Source organism: Pinus tabuliformis, chromosome 3_2 (genome assembly GCF_031772625.1).
Source record: "Pinus tabuliformis cultivar Carrire ecotype Pingquan chromosome 3_2, CPIR1, whole genome shotgun sequence".
Classification (NCBI taxonomy): domain Eukaryota; kingdom Viridiplantae; phylum Streptophyta; class Pinopsida; order Pinales; family Pinaceae; genus Pinus; species Pinus tabuliformis.
The window spans coordinates 597,862,394-597,885,965 of record NC_142302.1 but is presented as its reverse complement, the minus strand read 5'-3'; the positions used below and the strand labels follow the sequence as shown (position 1 = coordinate 597,885,965).

General features: G+C 34.7%; 1 protein-coding gene across 1 annotated transcript; it reads right to left on the bottom strand.

Annotated features, from left to right (window-relative positions):
* Nucleotides 1-378: 378 nt before the first annotated feature.
* LOC149182006 (putative fatty acyl-CoA reductase 4) lies at nt 379-22,697 on the bottom strand. Its single transcript, XM_089418453.1, has 10 exons — nt 22,497-22,697; nt 22,307-22,410; nt 22,016-22,221; nt 21,835-21,935; nt 2,094-2,346; nt 1,763-1,924; nt 1,553-1,634; nt 1,079-1,345; nt 821-957; nt 379-698 (listed from the first exon to the last, which is right to left on the bottom strand). Exons 1-10 carry the CDS (start codon nt 22,570-22,572, stop codon nt 551-553), a joined length of 1,536 nt encoding a protein of 511 aa, XP_089274579.1. The 5' UTR covers nt 22,573-22,697; the 3' UTR covers nt 379-550.
* Between the last annotated feature and the right edge of the window lie 875 nt (nt 22,698-23,572).

Sequence of the window (23,572 nt, the reverse complement as noted above, 5' to 3'; positions counted from 1 at the left end):
AGCTTTATAAACTTTTGAATTGTATTTAACTAACAAATCACCCCATGACAAGTGAATTGCCCATCAAATTCCATCCCAAAACATACCTATTAACATAATTATAAAATTAAACAATCTCAATCTTTACAAATTTATACTCATATACTCAATGTCAATATGAGAGAGTAAAAGCAAACGTTTATAAAATTAAACAATCTCAATCTTTACAAATTTATAATTATAAAATTAAACAATCTCAATCTATACAAATTTATACTCATATACTCAATGTCAATATGAGAGAGTAAAAGCAAACGTTTTTTCAATTACGATATATACAATATTTTTTTTTTCTTTTTACGAAGCAAGATTTCTGGATAGTTATAAAATTAAGCCATCTGGGCCTTGCCAAATAGATACAATGTCAATTTAAGAGTAAAGGTAGCGGTTTATTCCAAAAATCCTGTTTATGAAGCAAATGGTGTAGCAATTATTTGGTTGAAAGACTTCACAATCATATGACATAGTATAACTGGGCTTAGCTGTTGACGAGGTTATCATTGCCAATGTTTCACTTAAGCACATATTTGACTACCCCAGGGATATGGACGTTTGACAGGTAATCGACCCAATCGATGCATTTTACATCGAAGTTGAACGCTTTCAAGTCTTCTGCGGAAATCTTTTGCAATAGGCGTTCAGTATTTGTTATGTCAAAGCTGATATAGCCACAGAATCAACCACCTTATTATAATGGTGACAACAGATAGAGAAAAACAGTATAATGCGTGACGAAATGAGAAATTGAAAAAAAATAAAAATAAAAAAATAGCGACAATACCTTCCCTGAAAGAAGATGTAAGGCGCGTACAATTCTGCTAAATACATGATGAAGTTGTAATTTCTAAGCATACGGTCGTAACGAGGTGTAAAACGTGCTGTGAAGATGGAGATGACTTTGTTTACTACACCGATCACCTATTCATAACCAACAACCAACATCACTGTGCTAATTAATCGGTAAAAGTTAAAACTATACTGAAAGCGCAATATTGAAATTAAGATGATGTTTATAAAGAAGAGTGGAGTATTAGCTTGCCTGAAGAGGTACTTTGTAGCGTTGTAACATGTACAGGCGAAAGCTGCTCATGCTCTCCAGAAAGAAGACCTCTTTTACGTGAATTAGTTTTCCATCGTTGCTCACACAAGGATTCCTTGAAAAATAATTATATGCCTCATCCTTTAGAAGGGAGCAAGGCAATGGATTTCCCACGGATGATGCGACGTGATAAATAAACAGATCATTCTGGTAAGCATGTGTCGCCATAGCTGCTAGCATCTGGTTTACCACCATATCTGCTGGAATCTGTTGATCTCCAAACAAATAATGTCAACAAACAATAATATACGGTTTATTTCTATAGGAGGAGAGGGACGTTTTACAGCGCGATAAGAGGTCGGTATGCCTCTATATATATATATAAAAGAGTAAAACAAAATTAACTAATTCTATACGAGTGGTTTTGAAACAGTTTAGTCAGTTGTTTATTAATGCTTGGAGTAGCGGACAAACCACGTCTAGGATGAGCTCTGGATCGGCCATGAAGCAAGAGAGTCGCCCCTTTCCGTATGCTACTATAAAGGTGTCCATGGTTCTGCATTACATTCCCAGAAAGCATGTCATCATCAGCTTATGACATTCATACGAATAATATCAATGCGAAAAATTGGTGGTGATCAAGACTCGGAAGGAAATGTGATAAATAAAAATGGCTATGAGGACCTGGTGCCTTCCATCCAGCCAGGGAAGGGCTCTGCCAATGTACTCTCAATAATGGTCGGTCGGACGATGACCACCGGAAGGTTTCCCCTTGCGTTGTCCAGTAACATCTCTCTCATAGCTTTCGTAAATGTGTAAGTATTTGGCCACCCAAACATTTTTGCCCTGCTCAGATATCCATACCCAGTGCGTGAATGATTCTATTTTGATTTATAATTTTAGAATGAATTCATTATATATGATATGATATTTTAATGTCAAAACAAAAAATAATCTATGAAACATCTAAAATGAAAAAACTGAATGCAATGGCTTCTAAGGGAAAAAAAAATACCTTTCTAAACCCAACTCTTTGAGCTCTTTAATGGCTTCTTTGTGTGGATGAGAATCCATGCTACTTGAAGCAGTAGGTGACGAGTTCATTTGTAACTTGGCTAGTGTATTCTCCAGCAAACCGAATTCCGCTTCAATATTTAGGCTCAGAGGTGGACCATTTTCGTCATCCAATCCATTGGCGGCGGTCATAGATACTCCCATTTCCAGTTGGCTCTCTTTTATTCTTCCACTTCCATGCCCAACAACGTAAGCTTTTGTCGCATTACAGTAAGATCAGTTTATCTTAATTTTGATAATATATATATATATATATTCGCATTCTTAGATAAATTGAGATAAAAAAATTGTATTATAACAGCATCATAACGTTTATTGTTAAAATAATTTAATTACTTTTGTTTGAGTAGTTGGCTAAAATTAGAGAGCGTTGAGTTAAGTTGAGTTAAGTTATAGTCCAATTTAGTGTGTGGTTGCATGTCAAGTTATTTTAGACATGTCCCTAGTTGGAAACATATAAATATCTATCACTGCCATCATTGTAATAATTAAGTTTTCTGTAATCAATAGAAGAGTCTTTCCAACAAATTGATATTAAAGAGAAATTATAAAAAAATCAAAGAGAACAAATTAACAATAATAGGTAAGTGAGAATGAAAAATATTTTTCCCTCTTGTTTGATCTATATATTGAGTGCATTATAAAGCTGGTGGGCCCAGCAAAGTCAAACTACAGGTCGCAACCTTTAGGAAAAATCAACATAACTAAAAACGACTAAGGCAAAGGACATCAATTCATTCATGAATCGGGTCATGACTGTTGTAAATCAATTAAAAAATTATGGTGAGGAATTTAAAGATCAAACAATAGTTGAGAGGGTCCTCAGAGCTTTGTCTACCAAATTTGATGTTGTGGTGGCAGTGATAGAAGCCAATGATTTGACATCACTAACAGTTGAATAGTTGATGGGATCACTTCTATCAAATGAGGTAAGGATAGAGAGAAATATGGACTCCACTTTAAAAACCACTTTCAAAAGTTAGGTTTCTATTTCAAGAGACAGAGGTTGAGGCAGAAGTAGATCGATAGGCATAGGATGGGGCCAAAGAGATGGTGGCCAGAGAGATGGCCGAGAGGAGCACGAACATGAAAGTGGAAGAAACTGCAAAATCTTAATAAATAATCAAATATTTGACAAATCAAAGGTGATATGTTATTATTGCAATAAATTTGGTCACTATGTTGGTGATTGAAAGAAGAGGATAGCCGATCAAGTGAACCATAGAGATAATATCACTACAGAGAGTACTAACTCCATGTTCCTAACTTGTCATACCATGCATGAACCTTCTGATAATGTGTGTCTATTAGATAGTGGTTGCAGTAATCACATGACATGCAAAAATAATTTGGTCGCAAATTTGGATCAATCTGTGAAGATAGAGGTAAATTTGGGGACTCATAAGACTATGGATGTAGATGGAAAATGAGTGGTCAACATTCTGACAAAGAAAGGGGAGTTAAAGAAAATCTCAGAGGTATATTATGTTGCTGGTCTCAAACATAATTTAATAAGCGTTGGTCAATTGACACATAAATGATACAAAGTTATCTTTCAATGACAACAATGTGTTATATATGACAATCCCTAAAATAAGAAGCTAATAGCAAAGGTGCAGATGACGAGGACCATACTCTTTCCTCTAGTCATGAATTACAGTGATCATGTCAATTCTTTTGCAATTACATTTTGTAATGATTATTGCTTATGGAATTTTTGCTTTGGACACTTTCACTTTTTTCGTTTAAGATTGTTGCAACATAAACATATGTTAGAGGATTACCTCCCATCAAAGAACTTGCTAGTAGTTGTGAGTGTTGCATCTTGGGAAAGCAACACTGTGAATGTTTTCCAGAGGGAGTTGCATATAGAGAAAAGCAAACTCTTGAGCTAGTGAATACATACTTGTGTGGACCTATGAGGACACAGTCGATTCGTGGAAATTGTTACTTCCTCATTTTCATTGATGATTATAGTAGACAGAATTGGGTTTACTTCTTGAAGTAGAAATCTGAAACTTTTGCAAAGTTCAAAGAATTCAAAGACTTAGCAGAGAACCAAAGTGATCGACAGATCAAGGTATTGAGGTCAGATCATGGTGGATAATATGACTCAAAGGAATTCCATGATTACTGCAAACAACATGGAATCCTAAGGCAATTTACAACTGGATACACACTGTAGCAGAATGGTGTAGCAGAGAGAAAGAATAAGAAAATTATGAACATGACAAGAAGCATGTTAAAAGGAAGAAACTTGTCTAATGACTATTGGGTAGAAGCAGTTTCATGTGCTATTTATGTGATCAATAGATCTTCTACAAAGAGTGTGATGAACGAAGTACTAGAACAAGCATCGTCAAGTTTATCTTGCAGCGTATTTCATCTCAAAGTGTTTGGATGTGTAGTTTATGCACATGTGCCCAAGGAGCGAAGAGGAATATTGGATAATAAAAGTGAATAATACATATTTATTGTTTATAGTGAGCAATCAAAAGCTGAGAAAGTATATAACCCTGTCATTGAGAAGACCATAATTAGCAAATATGTTGTGCTCAAAGAGCAAAAGTCGTGGAATGGTAGTATAGACAAAACAATTGATGTAGAAGTGCCATTAATGGTAGAGGATGATGTAGCAGAAAAGGAGCAGCAAGAATCACATCCGAAGATAGCAAATAGAGACACACCAACAAGGACTCCAAGATTATCTGAGCAACGTGTATCTTCAAGCAGATTAGTAAATCAAGATTTTCCCGACAGTCAATCAGGTGATGACTCTAGCAATGGTAAGAAAAAGATGAGAAGTCTGAAAGATATTATGATTATTTATATGTTATTTCAACTTTTTCATTTTTGTCATTCCATCCTTCTTCGTTTGAAGAAAAAATCAGAGATGAAAATTGGGTGCAAGCCATGGATGAAGAAATTGAAGCTATTGGAAATAATCATACATGGGATTTGGTTGATTTTCCAAAGGACAAAAATTTCATTGGTGTGAAGTGGGTGTACAAGACAAAGTTGAATGAGAAAGGTGAAATTGACATATGTAAAGCAGGACTTGTAGCAAAACGGTCCTCACAACAAATGGGAATAGATTTTGGAGAAATGTTTGCTCTAGTAGCCATATTGGATACTGTAAGAGCAGTTCCATCCATATCAACTCAAAAAATTGGAAAGTATATCGGGTGAATGTGAAATCAACCTTCTTGAATGGAATTTTAGAATAATAAATTTATGTGCAGTAGCCTCTAGGTTATCATCTTGAAGGTAAATAAGATAAAGTTTACAAGTTGAATAAAGTGCTCTATGGATTGAAGCAAGTGCCTAGAGCTTGGTACAGAAGAATTAACAACTAAATGATTAAGAATGGATTTTGTAGAAACAACATTGAGCCTACCTTGCACACAAAGGTAAATAAGCATGGACAAATTTTGATTGTTTTCTTATATTTTGATGACATGATTTTTACAATTGATCTTGAGTTAGATGAATTTAAAGAAGCCATGAAGAAATAATTTGAGATGACAGATCTCGGTCTTATGAAATATTTTCTTTTCATAGAGGTTAAGCAATTTGAAAAAAGGAATTTTTTTTGTTAAAATAAATATGGCACATATTTGCTAAAAATATTTAGTATGGAAAATTGCAAACCTTTCCCTACACGAGTTGCAACAAGTACAAAGTTAAGCAAAGATGCTGAAGGATTATATGTTAGTCCAATTCTATTCAAAAGATTGGTTGGAAGTCTCATGTATCTCACAGCTATAAGACCATATATTATGCAAGGAGTAATTTTGATTTCGAGATTTATGGAGAGCCCAAGAGACACACATTGGAGAAAAGGAAAAATAATTATGAGATACATAGTATGAACTAGAAATTGTGGCATAATGTATGGAAGCACATAGAAGAAAGATTTGATTGGATATATAGGTAGTGATTTTGTAGGTAGTTTAGATGATAGGAAGAGACCTTCTAGTTATATGTTCCATATTGGATCAGGTGTGATAGCATGGGCATCTAAGAAGCAACCTATTGTGACACTTTTGTCAACAGAAGGAGAATGTGTAGCAACAACATCCGCAACATGTCAAGCAGTGTGGCTAAGAAGAGTATTTAATGGACTCATACAGAAACAACAAGGATCAACAACGATATATTATGACAACACCTTAGCGATTGCACTATCGAAGAATAGTGTGTTTCATAAGAAGAGCAAGCATATTTCTGCTAGATATCACTTTTTTAGAGAACTTGGGAGAAATGGAGAACTTCACTTGAAGCCTTGTAAATGGAGTGATCAATTGGCTCATATATTTAATAAGATATTAGCAAAATATGTATTTGAGTTTCACAAAAGAAACTTGGGTATTGTAAGCCTAGCTGAGACATAGACCAACAAGCATGTTTGATTTGTCATGAATCATGTCTTAGTTTAGCATTCATAATTAAGGGGCAGTGTTAAAATAATCTAATTACTCCGGCATGAGGAGTTAGCTAAAATTAGAGAGTCAGTTAATTGAGCGTCGAGTCAAGTTGAGTTAATTCATAGTCAAATTTATTGTGTGGTTGCATGTCAAGTTATTTTAGGTGAGTCGCTAGTTGGAAACATATTAATATCCCTCACAGGGTTCATTGTAATAATCAAGTTTTGTGTGATCAATAAAATAGCTGAAACTCTTGTGTTTTGTGTGTGAAATTTGTGTTTTCGCTCCTCTACCTTTCTAACATCTATACCATAGTTAACATGTTCATATCCAAATTAGAATTCAGAATTGAATTAGATACGATATCATAAAAGTATGAATTAAAATTTTAAATTCAGGAAAAATTGGTGAGTACACATTTTTTTTTTCTAACAATGATATTTTTTTTGTTAATTTTGAATTTTATTCATTTTTGTTGGAAATAGTAATTAGTCTCATATGAAAATTTAGCAAGATCTAAGCCTAGTGATGCATGAAGAGATAAGTTGAGTTAAGTGCACTCCAAATTTAAAGTGCGACTTAGCTGAGTTAAGTGTGATTGAGGTTGAGTTACGTATAAATTTGGAGAAGTATAAATTCATTGTGTGTGCATGTTAAGTTATTTTGGGAGAGTCAATAGTCAAGGTTTGTGTGATCAATAAAGAAGAATAGCAACTCATGTGTTTTGTCCATGTCAATTTTATGTCTTTCCTCCTAATTTATCTTAGGATCAAATTGGTATCAAAATTGAAATTAAGTTTGAAGATTTGAGGAAATTGTTTTTTGTGAAAGAGACAAAGAGCCTGCGGTGCCTGCCCCCGTATCATGATATGGTAGATGTTGAAGAGAAATTCGTTGGGTAGAGAGAGTCAAATTGGAAAGGCCGCACGCAAGTAGTAGCAGGCGCGTTTAATTGGCAATAACATATCCAACCGCATTATTCAGCACACACACGAGATTTTGGAGTGCCTCCTCCCTTCTTCATCGTAGGCATCGATAGCCATAACATAATAAAGAATGAATCTTAAAGGAACAAGCAACAAAAAGTTGGAGTACAATGTTCATTAAGAAAAGTAAAAAAGTTTCATTATGGTTCACTAATTTCTTGAATGTATATAAAGAGATCCAATAAGGTTTATAAAGGGAAAAAGTGAGATTTAAAATGTGATTTCAAAAAAATATTAAAATAAAAGGAAAAGGGTTGTATTTTATTTAAAGTTTTGAGTTTAGGGTTTCTATAGGTTTGCAATTTTTTTGTTTTGTGAAGCATGATAATGTTTTGGATAAAGATTGTGTCTTATGGGACACATCTTGAAAGCCATATGTGTTTTAGGATATCTAAAAAATATTGATTAGTATGATTGACCAAAGGTTGAGATATTTAAGTTGGAGAATGACAAAGAGAATGTTCATATGAAGTAATGCTTTGTGGAGATGGGAGTGCATCTCTCGTGAATCCAGAAACAACTGATAAACTTGATGAAGTTGAATTTTTTAATGACATGGATGCTGAAATAACCCACCATGGTGTGGATGAACATTATGTTGATGATATGTGATTTATTTTTTTAAACATGGATTAATTGTGACAATATGGTAAGCACTTTGTTTGATGAAGAATTGAAGGTTGAAGTTGTCACTGTAGCAACATGTTGAAGCAAAAGTTGGAACTACTCATGAAGTAGTATATGATCTAGTAGCAATTGATGATCAAGAAGAGGATAAAGTGATTCAAGATTTTTTTATCACAATACCCACTATCAAAATAATAGTGGAAGTTACCTTCAGTGAAGTTGAAGAGGTAGAGAAGGAAGAGGAAGAGGAGAAAGCTTTCACTGCAAACATAATGAAGATGTTCTTAACATTATTTCTGAATATGTAGGTCTTCAAAATAGCATTGGAGTGGAAGTTGAAAAAAAAGTTGTTAATAAATTTGATCCAAATTTAAAGCTCACTGAATAATGGATTGAGAAGTCAATTGAACAGGTTGATGATATTTTTAAAGCAATAATTGGAATAAAAGAATTAAATGAAGTGGTGAACAAGAGAAATGAGCATGATTATGATTTTACATGTAAGCCTAATGATGATCTTGAGTGTGCAGACTATAGGAAAAAAGAAGCACTACCTGATGATGAAAATGAAGAAAAGGATATGGAAGTTTCTATAAACAAGGAAGAATGCATTAAAACCATTATTCAACAATGGAGTCAAGAAGAGATAAAAATATGTTATCAAGAAATATGGCAGAAAGGAAGATAGGAATATGAAGCACAAGAAGCAGAGTAGAAAGGACAATTTGAAGATGGAGAGTTGGGGCAACAGTACAAGTTGAACAAATTTTTGAAGAGGAAGTTGTAGAAGACATGATCACATTATTTTTCAGCGCGAATTCAAGACAAGTCAAAGAAACATTGCAGCATCAACAAGTAAAGAAATATGGAGCCTACATAAAGAATGTGCAATAGAGAATGAAGAAATTTGAAGGATATAGATTCTGGAAGAAATGAAAAAGAAAAAGAAAATTGTTAAAGTCTTCAGTGATTGTAAGCCTAGTTGAGACATAGACCAGTGGGCATGTTTGAGTGATGATTGAATCAATTTTTATTATAAACCTAGTAGGCATAGTTGAGTAATGTTGAGTTATGTTGAGTCATACGATCATAATTAAGGGGGAGTGTTGGAAATAGTAATTACTCCTGCATGAAGATCTAGCAAGATCGAAGTCAAGTGATGCATTGAGAGACAAGTTGAGTTAAGTGCATTCCATATTTAAAGTGTGAGTTAACTGAGTTAAGTGTGAGTTAGGTTGAGTTCAATCTATATTTGGAGAAGTCCAAATTTAGTATGTATGTGCATGCTAAGTTATTTTGGGTGAATCACTAGTCGAAAAAGTTTAAATACCCTACATCTGGTTCATTGTAATCAAGTCAACGTTTGTGTGATCAATAGATAAGAGCAACAATTCGTGTGTCAGCTCATGTGTTTTGTGTGTGTCAATTTTTCGTCTTTCTTCCTCTACCTTACCATCAATTAAAAATTTAAATATATATAATTTTGTTTGCTAACAAAAATGTTTTTTCCTAATTTTCTTCCTTATTCATTTAAACTAAACCATTTTTAAAATACATTTGAAAAAAATATACAATAAAAAATTAGTTTTGCACTCTTTCTCATAAATGTATCTTCCTTTCGAACCATAAATCTAAAACCCTGATTCAAAATCGTTCTCTAATAAATATATATATATATATATAACACCTGTTTTCAAAATTTATTTATCTAAAAACCTTTTACATAAAAGCAGGGTTATCTGTTTGTATTTAGGCATATACTTCCTAAATGAAAAATCTCTGTAAATAAATAACAAAACATGCGGTATGCTAGCAAGCCTCGACTTATTTTCTCTTATTTATGAATTGAGTGGCTCTTCATAAGCCAACAAGGACTTTTAAATAGCTAAGTCAAGTCAATGCAAGGACTTTTAAATAGCTAATTCAAGTCAATGAAAATAATTGAAGGATGAATTTAAGGGGTTGTGAAAGAGAAGAGGGTATGTTCCAGTGACCCAGTCAATACAATGGACAAATGGCGTTCTATGAATAAACTGCAAAACATGGACAAATGGAATTTTAATCTCTGTGAATAAACTCCAAAACATGCATTTTCAAACGAACGCGATCGAATCATATTATATGATGTTCGAATCGAATCACGAAATTGGTAACTATGATGTTAATTAATCTTCAAGTCAGGAGAGACAGTGTAATTCACATTAATTGTTGTTCTTAGTGAGTTCCGTTTGAAGTTTGATTTTGTGTTAATTGCTAATTTCTAATCTTAGTGAGATCCATTGGAAGCTTGATTCACTCTATGATCAATATCTCAACCTCTACCTTGGCGAATCATCTATTTACCGAATTCCACTATGTCATTTTCTATATCTATTTAATGGGAGACACAGGAATAGAATGCTTGTGCCCTTTCCTGTAAATCCTTTTTAGCATGCTAAAATTGTTTAGCAGCTTTTTTTGGAGCCACAGGATCGTTTCAGAATTACACTATAGCAGTTATGTGATTGTTCAACTGATGAGATCGCTGTATCAGATTCATATCAGAGCAAACCATAGTGACCCAGAGGAGATTCCATCTTAGCTGGGGAAGATGAGGCAGGAGCAATGTGAAGTAAAGAGAAAATATATAGGAAATTCCAAAAGTTAGTGGTAATTCTGTTTAGGTTTCCTCGGGAGGATTTTGAGGAAGAGTTAGAAGTTCATAGGGGTTGGTTCGAGCCAAATATCCTATGGAAAGACCCATTGAAGCTATAGCATGGAGATGCGTACAATTGAAGCAATGATTTAAAGGTGAGTTAAATTGAGAATTGTTCATGGATTTAAAGGTGAGTTAAATAGCAAGAGGATGATGAACATGCAACAACAAGATACATCAATTCCTTCCACTTTCAACTCCTAGATGAATTTTCTCTACAAAGTGAATAGGTCAAGCAAACTGGTAGCCAAATGGGGCAGCCCTAATTTGAATAGGGAAAGATGAAGTTTTCCCAAACCTACCAATGAGGAAGAACCGGTTGATATTGTTAAGCCATATTTGCAACATAGGGTAGCCTTTGGAGTCTATCTTATATATGTAGTTGACCACATAAGGTGATATATTGCCTTCAGAATCTTAAAAGGGTGATAGTAGCCCAAGAATGAGATGAATAAGAGCTCTGGATGGAAGAATGTAACATCTCTTTTCATCCACAGATTTTGTAAAATGTAATTAAAACTAATGATGGATGATGGCCACTAAGATTTTTCCCATGTTTTATTTATTTATTTATTTCTAACACTGAAGAAGAGGGAAATCAACACGGTTCTTGATTCTTGAGAAGGAAAGCTTGATTGAGGTAAATCTTTAACGAGGATTTGCGAAAATTACTATCCACTGAATTAATTCACCAGATCTCTAATGTTGTATCCGAAGTACACAAATCTAGCAGTTATGAGAAGAATGCGGGAGGTGATACTGAACTGCTGTAGATTATTGGATACATAGCATTCTTGAGGCTTCTACTTCACCCGGCATCTCAAGAAGGGATCTAGAACTTCGTTTAAAAGGGGGTATTAAAAAAAAAAGTACAAACAAAACCTGCAGCCTCAAATTGAACGAAATCGAGTTAATATAATCAAATGTTCGATTGTGAGAGTCAACGGCAAGGAAAAGTTGAAGATAATTAATATTATTTTGTATTAATGGAGAAATGGTTACACAAGTTGTAACGTATCTCCTTAGTTTAGGATTTGTTCCTAGAGTTTAGGAGTTTGGTTGCAACTTCCTGAGTTCTAGTAATGTACTTAATGATATAATTGCTCATTTGATGAATAGTAGAGTGTACAGAGAGATTTCACTTTGTTTGAGTGCAGTCTCTAGGTGCAGTACTCACCTGTGAGCTGCAACTCCTTTTTTTTAATTCAATTCTAATTTTTATCTTGGTATCAGAGCACAGAGTAGGGATAGCCTTAATTTTTTTTTTTAGGATGCATCATTGATTATAGAACTGTAGTGGCGGTGGAGTGTACAAAAGCAGTCGTAGGATCAGGTGGACTGCAGTAACACCTGATGACAGGTCTCAGATGATTGATCATCTCTGAGCACAAGAAAGGGTTGGCGCAGTTTAGTCGCAAACAGTCGCGCCATTTTTGAGTAGAACGAAGAGCTGGCGCAGTTTATTAAGGAACAGTCGTGCCATTTGGCACGGGTTTGAGAGCGATAGTCGCGCCAGCACGCCAGAAGGTCCTAATTGCGCAGAAAATCAAGGATTAATCACGCCAATTTCGTAAGATGCATCAATTTTGTTTCTGGCATGGGTATTTCGTTGTCGAAGAGCGCCAACCTCTTTCTCTTTGAAAAATCTACAATTTTTTGCAGATCGGAGTTGCCCGGTGGTGGCACTTTGAATTTCCGGATCTGTTCGATGGAAAAAAATCGGAGTAGCTCGGTGGTGGCACATTGGAGTTCCTGATCTACTCGGTGGTAGCAGATCGGACTTGCCCAATGGTGGCATGTTGAAGTTCTTGATCTACTCGGTGGCAGCAGATCGGACTTGCCCGGTTGTGGCGCATTGAAGTTCCTGATTTGTTCGGTGACAACAGATCAGATTTGCCCGGTGGTGGCGCATTGGAGTTTCCAATCTGTTCGGTGGCAACAGATTGGACTTGCCCGGTGGTGGCGCATTGAAGATACAATTTTTTTTTTCTCGAGCAAAAAAGAGGTTTGGATCTGGTATGTGATGACTCTTTTTTAGTGTACAGTTGGATAGACTTATTCATCAGGGGATCAGAAATTTTATCAATCCAATATGAATAACAGTATAGAATCATATCTCCACGAGTCTGGCAAACTCGATGGATCAAACATCACCAACTGGAAATTCAAGATGTAGACTTTACTTGAAAGTGCAAATGCGTGGTCGATCGTTACAGGAAATGAGCTGAGATCAGGATTAGCCACACAAGAACAAGATTGGGATAAAAGGGAGACAAAAGCAAAGGTCATATTGAAGATGTCCGTCAAGGACAATGTTATCCCACATATTAGAGAATGTAAATCGGCCACTGACATTTGGACGATGATCAAAAACCTATATCATACGCAGAATACAAACCATGTCTTTTCACTCAAAGGCATGCTGTTTGCATTGAAGATGGAGGAGAATGAATCTGCAGCTGGATTCATTGCTAGAGTCAAAGACCTGAAGGACAGATTGGGAGATATCAGAGAGAAAGTTTCTGATTCGGATCTGGTCACGATCACATTGAATGGAATGATTGATGAATACCAGACGTTTATCACAGGGCTGTCAGCAAGGGAGAAAGCCCCTTCATTTGAAGAGCTGACAGGGATTTTGATACAGGAAGAAGAGCGACGACAAAATTTGAAATCACAGAGCAATGACCTTGCTCTGATGGCAAAAAGGAGACAGTATAAAGGGAAGCAGCATCAGCAATCGCAGCAGCAGCAGCAGAAAGGAGCCAACACATTTCAGAAAAGACCGTTTAAAGGTATGTCTGCTAATAATTTTCCCATCAAAAAATGTTTTTACTGTGGAAAACATGGACATGAGATTAGAGATTGTTATAAGAGGCAGGCAGACGAAGGAAGAAACAAATAGAGGAAACGTAAGGGCTACTTTGTTAAGGAAGAAGAGGATCATAGCCACGAACTTCGACTATTTATAGTCAATTGTGCCCTTTCAGCTTCAAAGGGAGATGAGGACGACATATTGTATGTTGACTCGGGTGCATCGTCACACATGACTGGTAAGAAGGATTGGTTTGAATTTCTTGAAGAAACTTCATGTGGGTCAAAAATCTATTTAGGAGATGATAGTGGACATGAGATCAAAGGAAATGGTGACATTCCTGTAAAGTTACCTAGCGGTGATATTAGAAACCTTAAAAATGTATTGTATTTTCCAGGAATTAAGAAAAATTTGGTCTCTGTCTCAATGATTACTGATCAGGACATGCAAGTTCAATTCTTTAAGACTAACTGTGTCATTAAGGATAGCCAGATGGAAACAGTTGCAACAGGAGTGCGCGTGGGGAATTTGTACAGACTAGATGTGAAGAGTATGCCACAGCAAGCAATGGTTGCAGCTGGATCGACAGCTGAAAATCTCTGGCATCAAAGATTTAGCCATCTTAATCTGCAAGACCTCATCCTACTTCAGAGAAAAGGTGTGGTCGATGGACTCCCTATTTTCCATAATGTTAAGCTGGATTGTGATGGATGTGCATTAGGGAAAATACATAGAGAAGAGTTCCCTTTGCATGTTAATAGAAAGGAAAGAGACATTTTAGAACTGGTGCATACAGACATCTGTGGACCTATGCAAACCAAGTCATTAGGAGGAGCATATTAATTTCTCTTATTTACAGATGATTGCACTAGATTTTCATGGGTATACTTTCTGAGTAAAAAGAGTTAAGCTTTTCAGTATTTTAAAGAGTTTAAATCCATGGTAGAAAACCAGACAGGAAAAAGAATAAAAATTATCCGCTCGGATCAAGGGGGAGAATACAGGTTGGGAGAGTTCATGGATTTCTGCAAGCATCATGGGATTGTCCAATAGTTTACAGTGCCCCACACTCCACAGTAGAATGGAGTGGCAGAATGGAAGAACAGAACGCTTGTTGAGTGCACAAGGAGCATTCTTAAAGGTAAGGGTCTATCAAATGGTCTTTGGGCAGAAGCTATTAACACTGCTGTGTATTTAAAGAATAGGAGTCCTACTAGATGTCTAGGCTTCAAAACCCTTTTTGAAGCATTGTTTGGATTCAAACCAGAAGTAAGTCACTTAAGAATATTTGGGTCAAAAGCTTATGCTCATATACCTAAGGCAGATAGAAAGAAGTTAGATACTAAAGCCCTCAAATGTATATTTTTTGGATATGGCACTGAGTTCAAGGCATATAAGTTATTTAATTTTGTGACTCACAAGGTTTTTGCAAGCAGAGGTGTCATATTTCATGAACAGGTTGAAGAAGGAAAGAATGACTCTAACTGTGATTGGCACATTCCATTGCTAATGGAAGAAAACAATGAGGAAGATGAAGAGTAGGAGGAGAAACAAGAAGAAGAAGTAACAGACGATGTAATCAATGAAGATGCAAGCCCAGAAAAGGCTAAAATAGACAGAATTGAGGTAAGACCCCCAGCAAGGAGATCAGGTAGGAAGACTTTATTATCATCTAAATTGAAAGACTATGCATTAATGTCAAAGATTTTAAACATTGTAGAACCTGCAAATTATGAGGAAGCAAGTAAATCTGATGCATGGAGGGCTGCAATGTATGAGGAAATAGAATCAATAAATAGAAACCATACTTGGGATTTGGTTGAATTTCTTGAAGGTAAAACCCCCATAGGATACAAATGGCTATATAAACCAAAAATAATGCAGATGGGAGTATGGAGAAACTTAAAGCTAGACTGGTAGCAAAGTGTTACTCACAGAAAGAGGGAATAGACTTCGATGACACCTTTGCTCCTGTAGCCAAATTAAACACCATTAGAATGATAATTTCCTTAGCAAAAAAACACAAATGGCAGCTACACCAGCTAGATGTTAAGTCTGCATTTCTAAATGGTGACTTGAAGGAAGAAATTTATTTAGTACAGCCTGAAGATTTTGTGAAAAAGGGGCAGGAACATCTCGTGTGTAAATTGAAAAAGGCACTTTATGGTTTAAAACACGCACCCAGGTTGTGGTATGAGAAAATTGACTCATTTTTTGTACAACATGGCTTTCATAGGAGCTTGAATGATCCAAATCTATATACCAAGTTTAATAAACAGAGGAAAATTATTTTGATTTCTTTGTATGTAGATGATATGATCATAACAGGGAATGCTAACAATCTGATCAAAGAAATCAAACAGCAGATGTCACAAGTGTTTGAGATGAAAGATCTCGGAAACCTTCATTATTTCTTGGGATTGGAGGTATGGAAAGACTCTGGACAAACTTTTCTCACTCAAGGGAAGTATGCCAGAAGCTTGCTGGAAAGGTTCAGAATGGAGCAGTGCAGATCAGCAGCAACACCATTACAGCATAGCTTAAAGTTGAGCAGTGACAACGGTACTAAAGTGGTGGATGCTACCATGTACAGACAACTAGTTGGCAGTTTGATATATCTGACTACAACTAGACTAGATTTGGCATATTCTGTTAGTGCATTGAGCCAGTTCATGTCAAAACCACTCGAATGTCATTGGGTCGCAGCAAAAAGTGTGTTGAGGTATCTAAGTGGTACTAGTAATTATGGCATTTTGTACACTGACACTTCTGATGTTATTCTAGCAGCTTTTTCAGATTCCGATTGGGCAGGTAACTTGGGTGATCGAAGATCTATCACAGGTTACGCATTCAGCATTGGATCCGAGGTCATAGCATGGAGCAGTAAAAAGCAGCACACTGTAGCTCTATCCTCATGTGAAGCTGAGTACCAAGCATTGTGTGCAGCCACATGTGAAGCTATCTGGTTAAGAAGACTTCTCAACGATGCAGGAGAAGAGCAGAAAGAATCAACTATTATCAAAATCGACAACCAGAGTACCATCAAGCTTGCATACAATCCAGTCTTTCATAAAAATACGAAGCATATCGATACTCAGGTTCATTTTGTTCGAGAGAAACAACAGTCAAAAGAGATATGTGTTGAATATTGTAAAACTTGTGATAACATGGCTGATATTTTTACTAAGCCTCTTGGGCGTGTAAAGTTTGAATTGTTTAGAGGGATGCTAGGAGTTCAGGATAATCCTTTCTCCATTAATGGGGGGAGTTGAAAATAATTAATATTATTTTGTATTAATGGAGAAATGGTTACACAAGTTGTAATGTATCTCCTTAGTTTAGGATTTGTTCCTAGAGTTTAGGAGTTTGGTTGCAACTTCCCGAGTTCTAGTAATGTACTTAATGATGTAATTGCTCATTTGATGAATAGTAGAGTGTACGGAGAGATTTCTCTTTGTTTTAGTGCAGTCTCCAGGTGCAGTACTCACCTGTGAGCTGCAACTCCTTCTTTTTAATTCAATTCTGATTTTTATCTGGAAAGGTATCTGCATATGTTTTGGGGAATTCTTATGCAAAGCCGGCATGCAGTTTTCTTTTTAAAAAGTACTCACGTCATTTTTGCGTGCCTTTAGTATTATTTCTAAATCCATTGTGTAAATTAAAAAAATAAAATAAAGGCCTTATGTGATTTATTTAAAAAAATCCCATCTCTCATAATTTAAAGATATTACGGATTATTAAAAAAAAACCAAAGTGATATTGTCCAATTAAAAAAAAAAAAGAGAGTGTGCTTCAAAAATAAGAGAGTTTGCTTCAAATGAGGAAGGGTTGTATTTTTTTTTGGTTAAAGAACGAGTTTATGAAAACCTTTTTGTATCTTTTGTTTTTTTAGAGAATTTGTCTAGCTTGTGGAAGTTAAGTAATAAAGAAGTCACCATGGAGGTATTTTTACTAGTTATGTTTGTAGATTCATTTGCTTGTTAAGTCGTAGTGAGCTAGTGCTTAAGAAATGGGAAAAGCCAAGATGTTGATAAGGTAAAAATGACAACAAGAGATGTTCGAGATATTTTTGGAAGAATTGGAAGCTAAAAGGAAAAAGAATGCTTACGCATTGAAATACATGAAGGAATGCATAGATGATAACATTCTTCCTCTCATTAGAGATGCAAAGACAGCCAAGGTGGCTTGGCATATCCTAGAGAGGAATTTTGGTGTAGGGGGGAGTATTCATGTTGAAGATGAAGGTGGATCTATAACATCAGATCTACAAGAGATGAAGAATTTGGTGAATCCCACTTCAAAGTGGATAACAATGATAATGCAGGGAAAGGGCACACAGATGCTCGTGAATCTCACTATGCACAACCACAACTAGATGACAATTTTGTGAATCTAGCAACAATGCTTGTTCTTGACAATGAAGTTGCCACTGGAGCAACCAGTGTTATGGTGAATCCAACAATTAAATTTCTTGATGTCAATTTTGATGAAGACCAGTTAATTAAAGATGAATGGTTGCATAAGATGGAAGAAAATCATCTCATTGATAAACTATAATTTGGTGACAAAAACTCACTTGGGTTTGAAAACCAAGTGGAAGACAACATCTTTGAAGCAGTTGAGGTTCATAAAGAAGTGGAAGTGGTAGAGGAAAAGAAAGAAGTGCAATAAGAGAAATATATAATTGCAGAGAAAAAAAAATAGAATCGATCTCGTTCTGCATATGTTTTTAAACCAAACCTTGATTTTGAATGTCCAAATGTTAGGAGCAACTAGGAAGAAGGAACAATAATTGAGATTGAATTAAGGTTCCTTGAAGCATGGCCTACAACACCATGTTTTGATATAGTTTGCATTGAAGTTGCAGAAATGAATGTTTAAGAAAGTTTAAGAAATCAAATGTTTAATAATAAATACTTTTATTTATTATTAAATCATTATTAGTAAATAAAACGAATTACTTAATTATTATTATTTATTAATAATTACTTAATTAATTATTGTTAATTAATATTATTAATTAATTATTATTTACAGATTTTATTGATGATGAGGATGATGATTAACGTCCACTAAGACCAATGTGGTCTATTAGACCTATAAAAAAAAAGAGTAATTGTCATTCTACAAAATATCGTTTCTGTGATCAAGGAGAAGCAAAAGAAGTGCTCTAGGATCGTTATAGTTGGGCTGAATTAATAAGTTAAGAATATTGGAGGTGTGCCTAATGATAGGGAATTGAAAGCGGATATGGGCAAGATTCAGGTAGTTTAAAAGGATGTGTTTTTCATCTTCCACCTTCTTAGTATCACAAATTTAACAGATTCTATCATCCTAGGGAGTCTTGGGAGTAGACGACCACCCGATATCCCTTTGAATCTAATGAGAATTAGTTCTTATCCTAGCGATGTTCATTTTCTTCTTAGTGCTAGTCAACATAGAGAGATAATTCTGGTTATCAAATGTGGGGTTGATCACCTCCTTATAGTATCTTAACTTCCTTTTACCCTCCATCTCCTTATCATGTCACATCTTCTCCTTAAAATTGGAGGTAAGAGTATCTTTGATGCTATCATTTCTTCCCAAGATGATCTCCTCCTTAATCCCGCAAAGGTTCAACCAAGACTGGGCATCCTTATGATATCTGCGCTTGAGGCGCATGTGGGGGTTTGGACTAAAGTTAGAAGCAATTTTTGGGAGCCTCTTGGATTCCATATTGTAAATATTTTTCTTATACATCATATATTTAAACATAGTCATAGTTTCAGTGGGGGACATGCCCGCTTCGATCAAGAGGATAGAATAGGGAGTATTTCCCTTGATCTTGAGGTTATAGGTTATAAATTTCTTTTGGATCATCTCAATATTTCTCCTTGACTCTCTAGATATACTGTAACTCCAAACTTCACATCTGTATAAGACAACAGGGGTGACAAGAGTCTCAAAGTGGAACCGTTTTTACTCCAAATGTAAATATTAACCAACTTACAATTGTTTTCAAGCTCATAATAAGCTTTCCAACCTCCAATACTTATTTTCTTGACGCTATAGATCTAGTTGAGCTTCTGAGGAAAGTCAATACCCAAATATTTATAAGAAGAAACCTGCTATAGACAATGGTTATCATAGATAAAACTATCATGGGCGATCTTTTTAGATTTAATGATCACGACTTTAATCTTTTCTATATTAACTATCATACCCATCTTGGAGCAGCAGACATGAAGAGTCTTAAGTTTCTTGTATAGGTCATTATGGATTTTTGTAAGAAGAATGATAAAATCAATATAAAGGAGAAGGGTATTGATTATGCTAGCGAGCTCGGTTCATTTTCAACCCAGAGTTTCCAAACACCCCTCTTGCTTATTGATGCAAATACCAAAAAGGGTCGGGGATAGGGGACACCCTTGTTTAACCTTGATATTGCATTTAATAACTTTGGACCACCCTTTGTTGGTCTTAAGCTTGACAATGAAAGTCTCATAGAGGTGGATCACAACAATCCTCAGTTCAAGAGGAACCATGATCTCTTCAAGTCTCTCCCAGAGCTTATCTCGAGGGACAGTGTCGAAAGATTTTCTAAAATCCACAAAACAACAGAAGAGATCGGTTTTACTGTTGCAAAATTCCTCTGCAATGATCATGAGAGTGACAAGTTGGTCGATAGTCGAGTGTTGTCTCCTAAAATTGGCTTTCCCTTTAGCCCTTTTATAATGGTTCTCGAGCCAAAAACTAAGCTTATTTTCTAAAATGAGCCCATAAAGCTTCGCTAGGATGTGGCTAATCATAATTGTCCTGTAGTTAGATGGAACGATTTGTCCCCATTTTTAAATATAGGCACAATAAGGATTTGCGTCCAAAGCTTGTGGAAGCCATGCTTTATAGCCAAATTGAGAAGCTTTTGGAGATGAGGAATGAGGATAGATATTTCCATTTTAAAGATCTCAGTTTGGTATCCATCAATATCTTTAGCTTTCCCATTATCAAGCTTATTAATCCCAGACTCAATGTCTTCCAAAGAAAATATATCTTCCTTAATAGGAGTATTTAAGACGGTTTCCATGGTGTCTCGAGCATCAGACAACTTCTTAAGATAGTTATTCCAATTTTCTAAGGGGATAGAATGATTATCTTTTGTTTTACGAACAAGCACATTCCGTCAAAACTTTCTTGATGCAACTTTAGAAAGGTGGAGAAGTTGCTTTTGTATCTTATTAATATATGACCTCTTCTTCCTTTTGATGAGAGCTTTGTATATACTTACACTTATATTAATATTTATTTAATTATTAATTATTATTATTTGTTCATTATTAATATTTATTTATTGATAATTAATAATTAATAATAATAATATAAATTATTATTATCATAGTTATTTTTGTAATATTATTATTATTTTTATTATTAAATATTTATCAATATGAATATGAATATTATGATTAATATTAGATTTATACTATTAAACTCTATCCACATTTTTCAATCACATTTTCTAATATAATTGTAAATATGATGATATATGTTTAAATTTATATCAACCATGAAAAAAAATTTCATCTACTAGTTAGACTAAAACTATTATAATTAATGACAAAAATAATGAATATAAATCAAACATAAAAAAATAATAAGATTTTTAATCATTAAAATTCTTAATTTTAAATAAGATGTATTATAATATAATGAGTCAATATCATGATTTATCATCCTTATATATTTAAAAATCATAACCACTTTCATATGACTCTGGTTGATATAATATTTTTTAAATAATTAATTAATTAAAAAAACATAAATATTTTAGAAATAAAATTAAATAGTTATTGTCTATATGTAAAATATTTCATATTTATATATATTATAGAAAATATAATAAATGTCAACATTTTTTTGATATTTTTTATAGGAGTAAAATTAAAAAAACATAAAAATAACTAAATTATAACATTAATTTAATAGTACAGTCTAATTAATAGATCAAGTGATTTTTTTATTGGAATTTGGCAATATAATTTCAAAAAAAATTGTTATATTTTGGAATGGATAAATAAATTTAGTTCTCTGAAAAATCTGTAGGAAACTTGGATTAAACAAGTTTTTAAAAACATACTGTCATGAATCCCACTTACCGGTCGAGACGTGCAGGAGGATTTGAAGTTTACGGCATCGTTTGGCGAATTCCACAACATTTTCAGCTCCCCGTGTGTTGACATTGAGTGAAACGTCATATCTACGCTTGCTTGATGTTAGGCAATAGGCACTTAAATTATATAATTGGAACAATTACAACTAGCTATGAACGCAACAAACCTGTCATCAAACGCTGTGCTTGCTGCAATATTTACGACGGCATCCAGAATCTCCCAAAAATGCTCTCTCGTGCTCTCTTGGTCAATTCCAAGATTATGATCTGTTGCAACGTCTCCCACTACAGGGACAACTTTCTGGAACACGAAGTTTTCAAAGTTGTCCCCATGTTGCCCCCTCAAAGTCTTGAACAACTCTGCTCCTATAACCTGCCATTCATAGCGCAAGAAACTATTTCTTTACTGAACGCTAACAGTAGTCATAGATTTAATCCATGGATGAATACAATCTTACTTCGTTTTTAAATCGGAGTTTGGCAGATTCCAAATCTTCCGCTCTTAACAAAACAAAAATGCGTCTAATCCCGGGCTGCGTACGCAATATTTTCTCCACGAAAACTGCATCAAGTAAACAAAATGCAATTAGCATCATTGTGAGCGTGAAAACCAGATATAAGTAAGAATAACATTACTGTCTCAAATACTTTTGCCGAGGAAACCGGTCGATCCAGTTACTAATATGCTCTTGTCATTGAGAAAACCTAAAACATTTGACGCCATAGTTCGCTATGTGCTCTGCTAATATCAAACAACTCCAAATAACAATATCAGACGGAGGGAACAGCCACAGGTACTATGTATGAACTAGTTTTCATATAGCATGCAAGCTGATTGAAGTGGGCGCAGTGATCAACCTTATATGGAAGAAATTCACCGCTTATCTCGGGATCTCTTCCGCAAGTATCTCATTCCGCCGTTCAAAATACGTTAACACTTGTTCAAAATACAAAGGAACCAATATCTTTATTCCTTTCTTATTTAAAAATCAACCCAGCAAGTTATCTCACTCAATTAAAACCACAGAATTTTGGAATTCATATGCATTTTTTTATGTTCATCCACAACCACCATCGATCAAAATATATTATCTCACTCGGCCCGTTTCCGCAGTCAACATACAAAATTATTGATTTCGTATTAATGTTTACTGTTCATCTATAACAAACATCAATTCCAATGTAAAGCTCACCTATTCACAACGGGTGTTCGGTGCCGTGACTCTAGCAATCCATAGTGTTCGGTGGCCAGCCGCTCCCATGGCATTCTACTAAACCTTTTGACGTTACATAGCATTTAATTTAGTTTCATTTCACATTTTATCAAATGTCTTATGAATTAGCTACGTAACTTAATATTCATTTACTTTCATACATCTTTTCAGGTTAATTTTGAATTTTTTGAATTATATTAGCACAATCATATTAATTAATGTGGTTGTTAGGCGAAAAACATATATCAATTATATTTACATTTACAGTATACATACATTTACATTATTAAATAGATATATATTTAATATAAATATTATTATTCATATTAATAAATGTATAAATATTATAATAATAATAATAATACAATAAAAATAATTATACGTAAATGAGTTGTCTTTAGTCTGTTAAATTTCATTGGAAGTGCCCTAGGGATTTTTCAGGGTGATGAATCCATATGCAGTGAAAAACTAGTTTATATAACACAAATCAAGATTTCACCTCAAATTTTT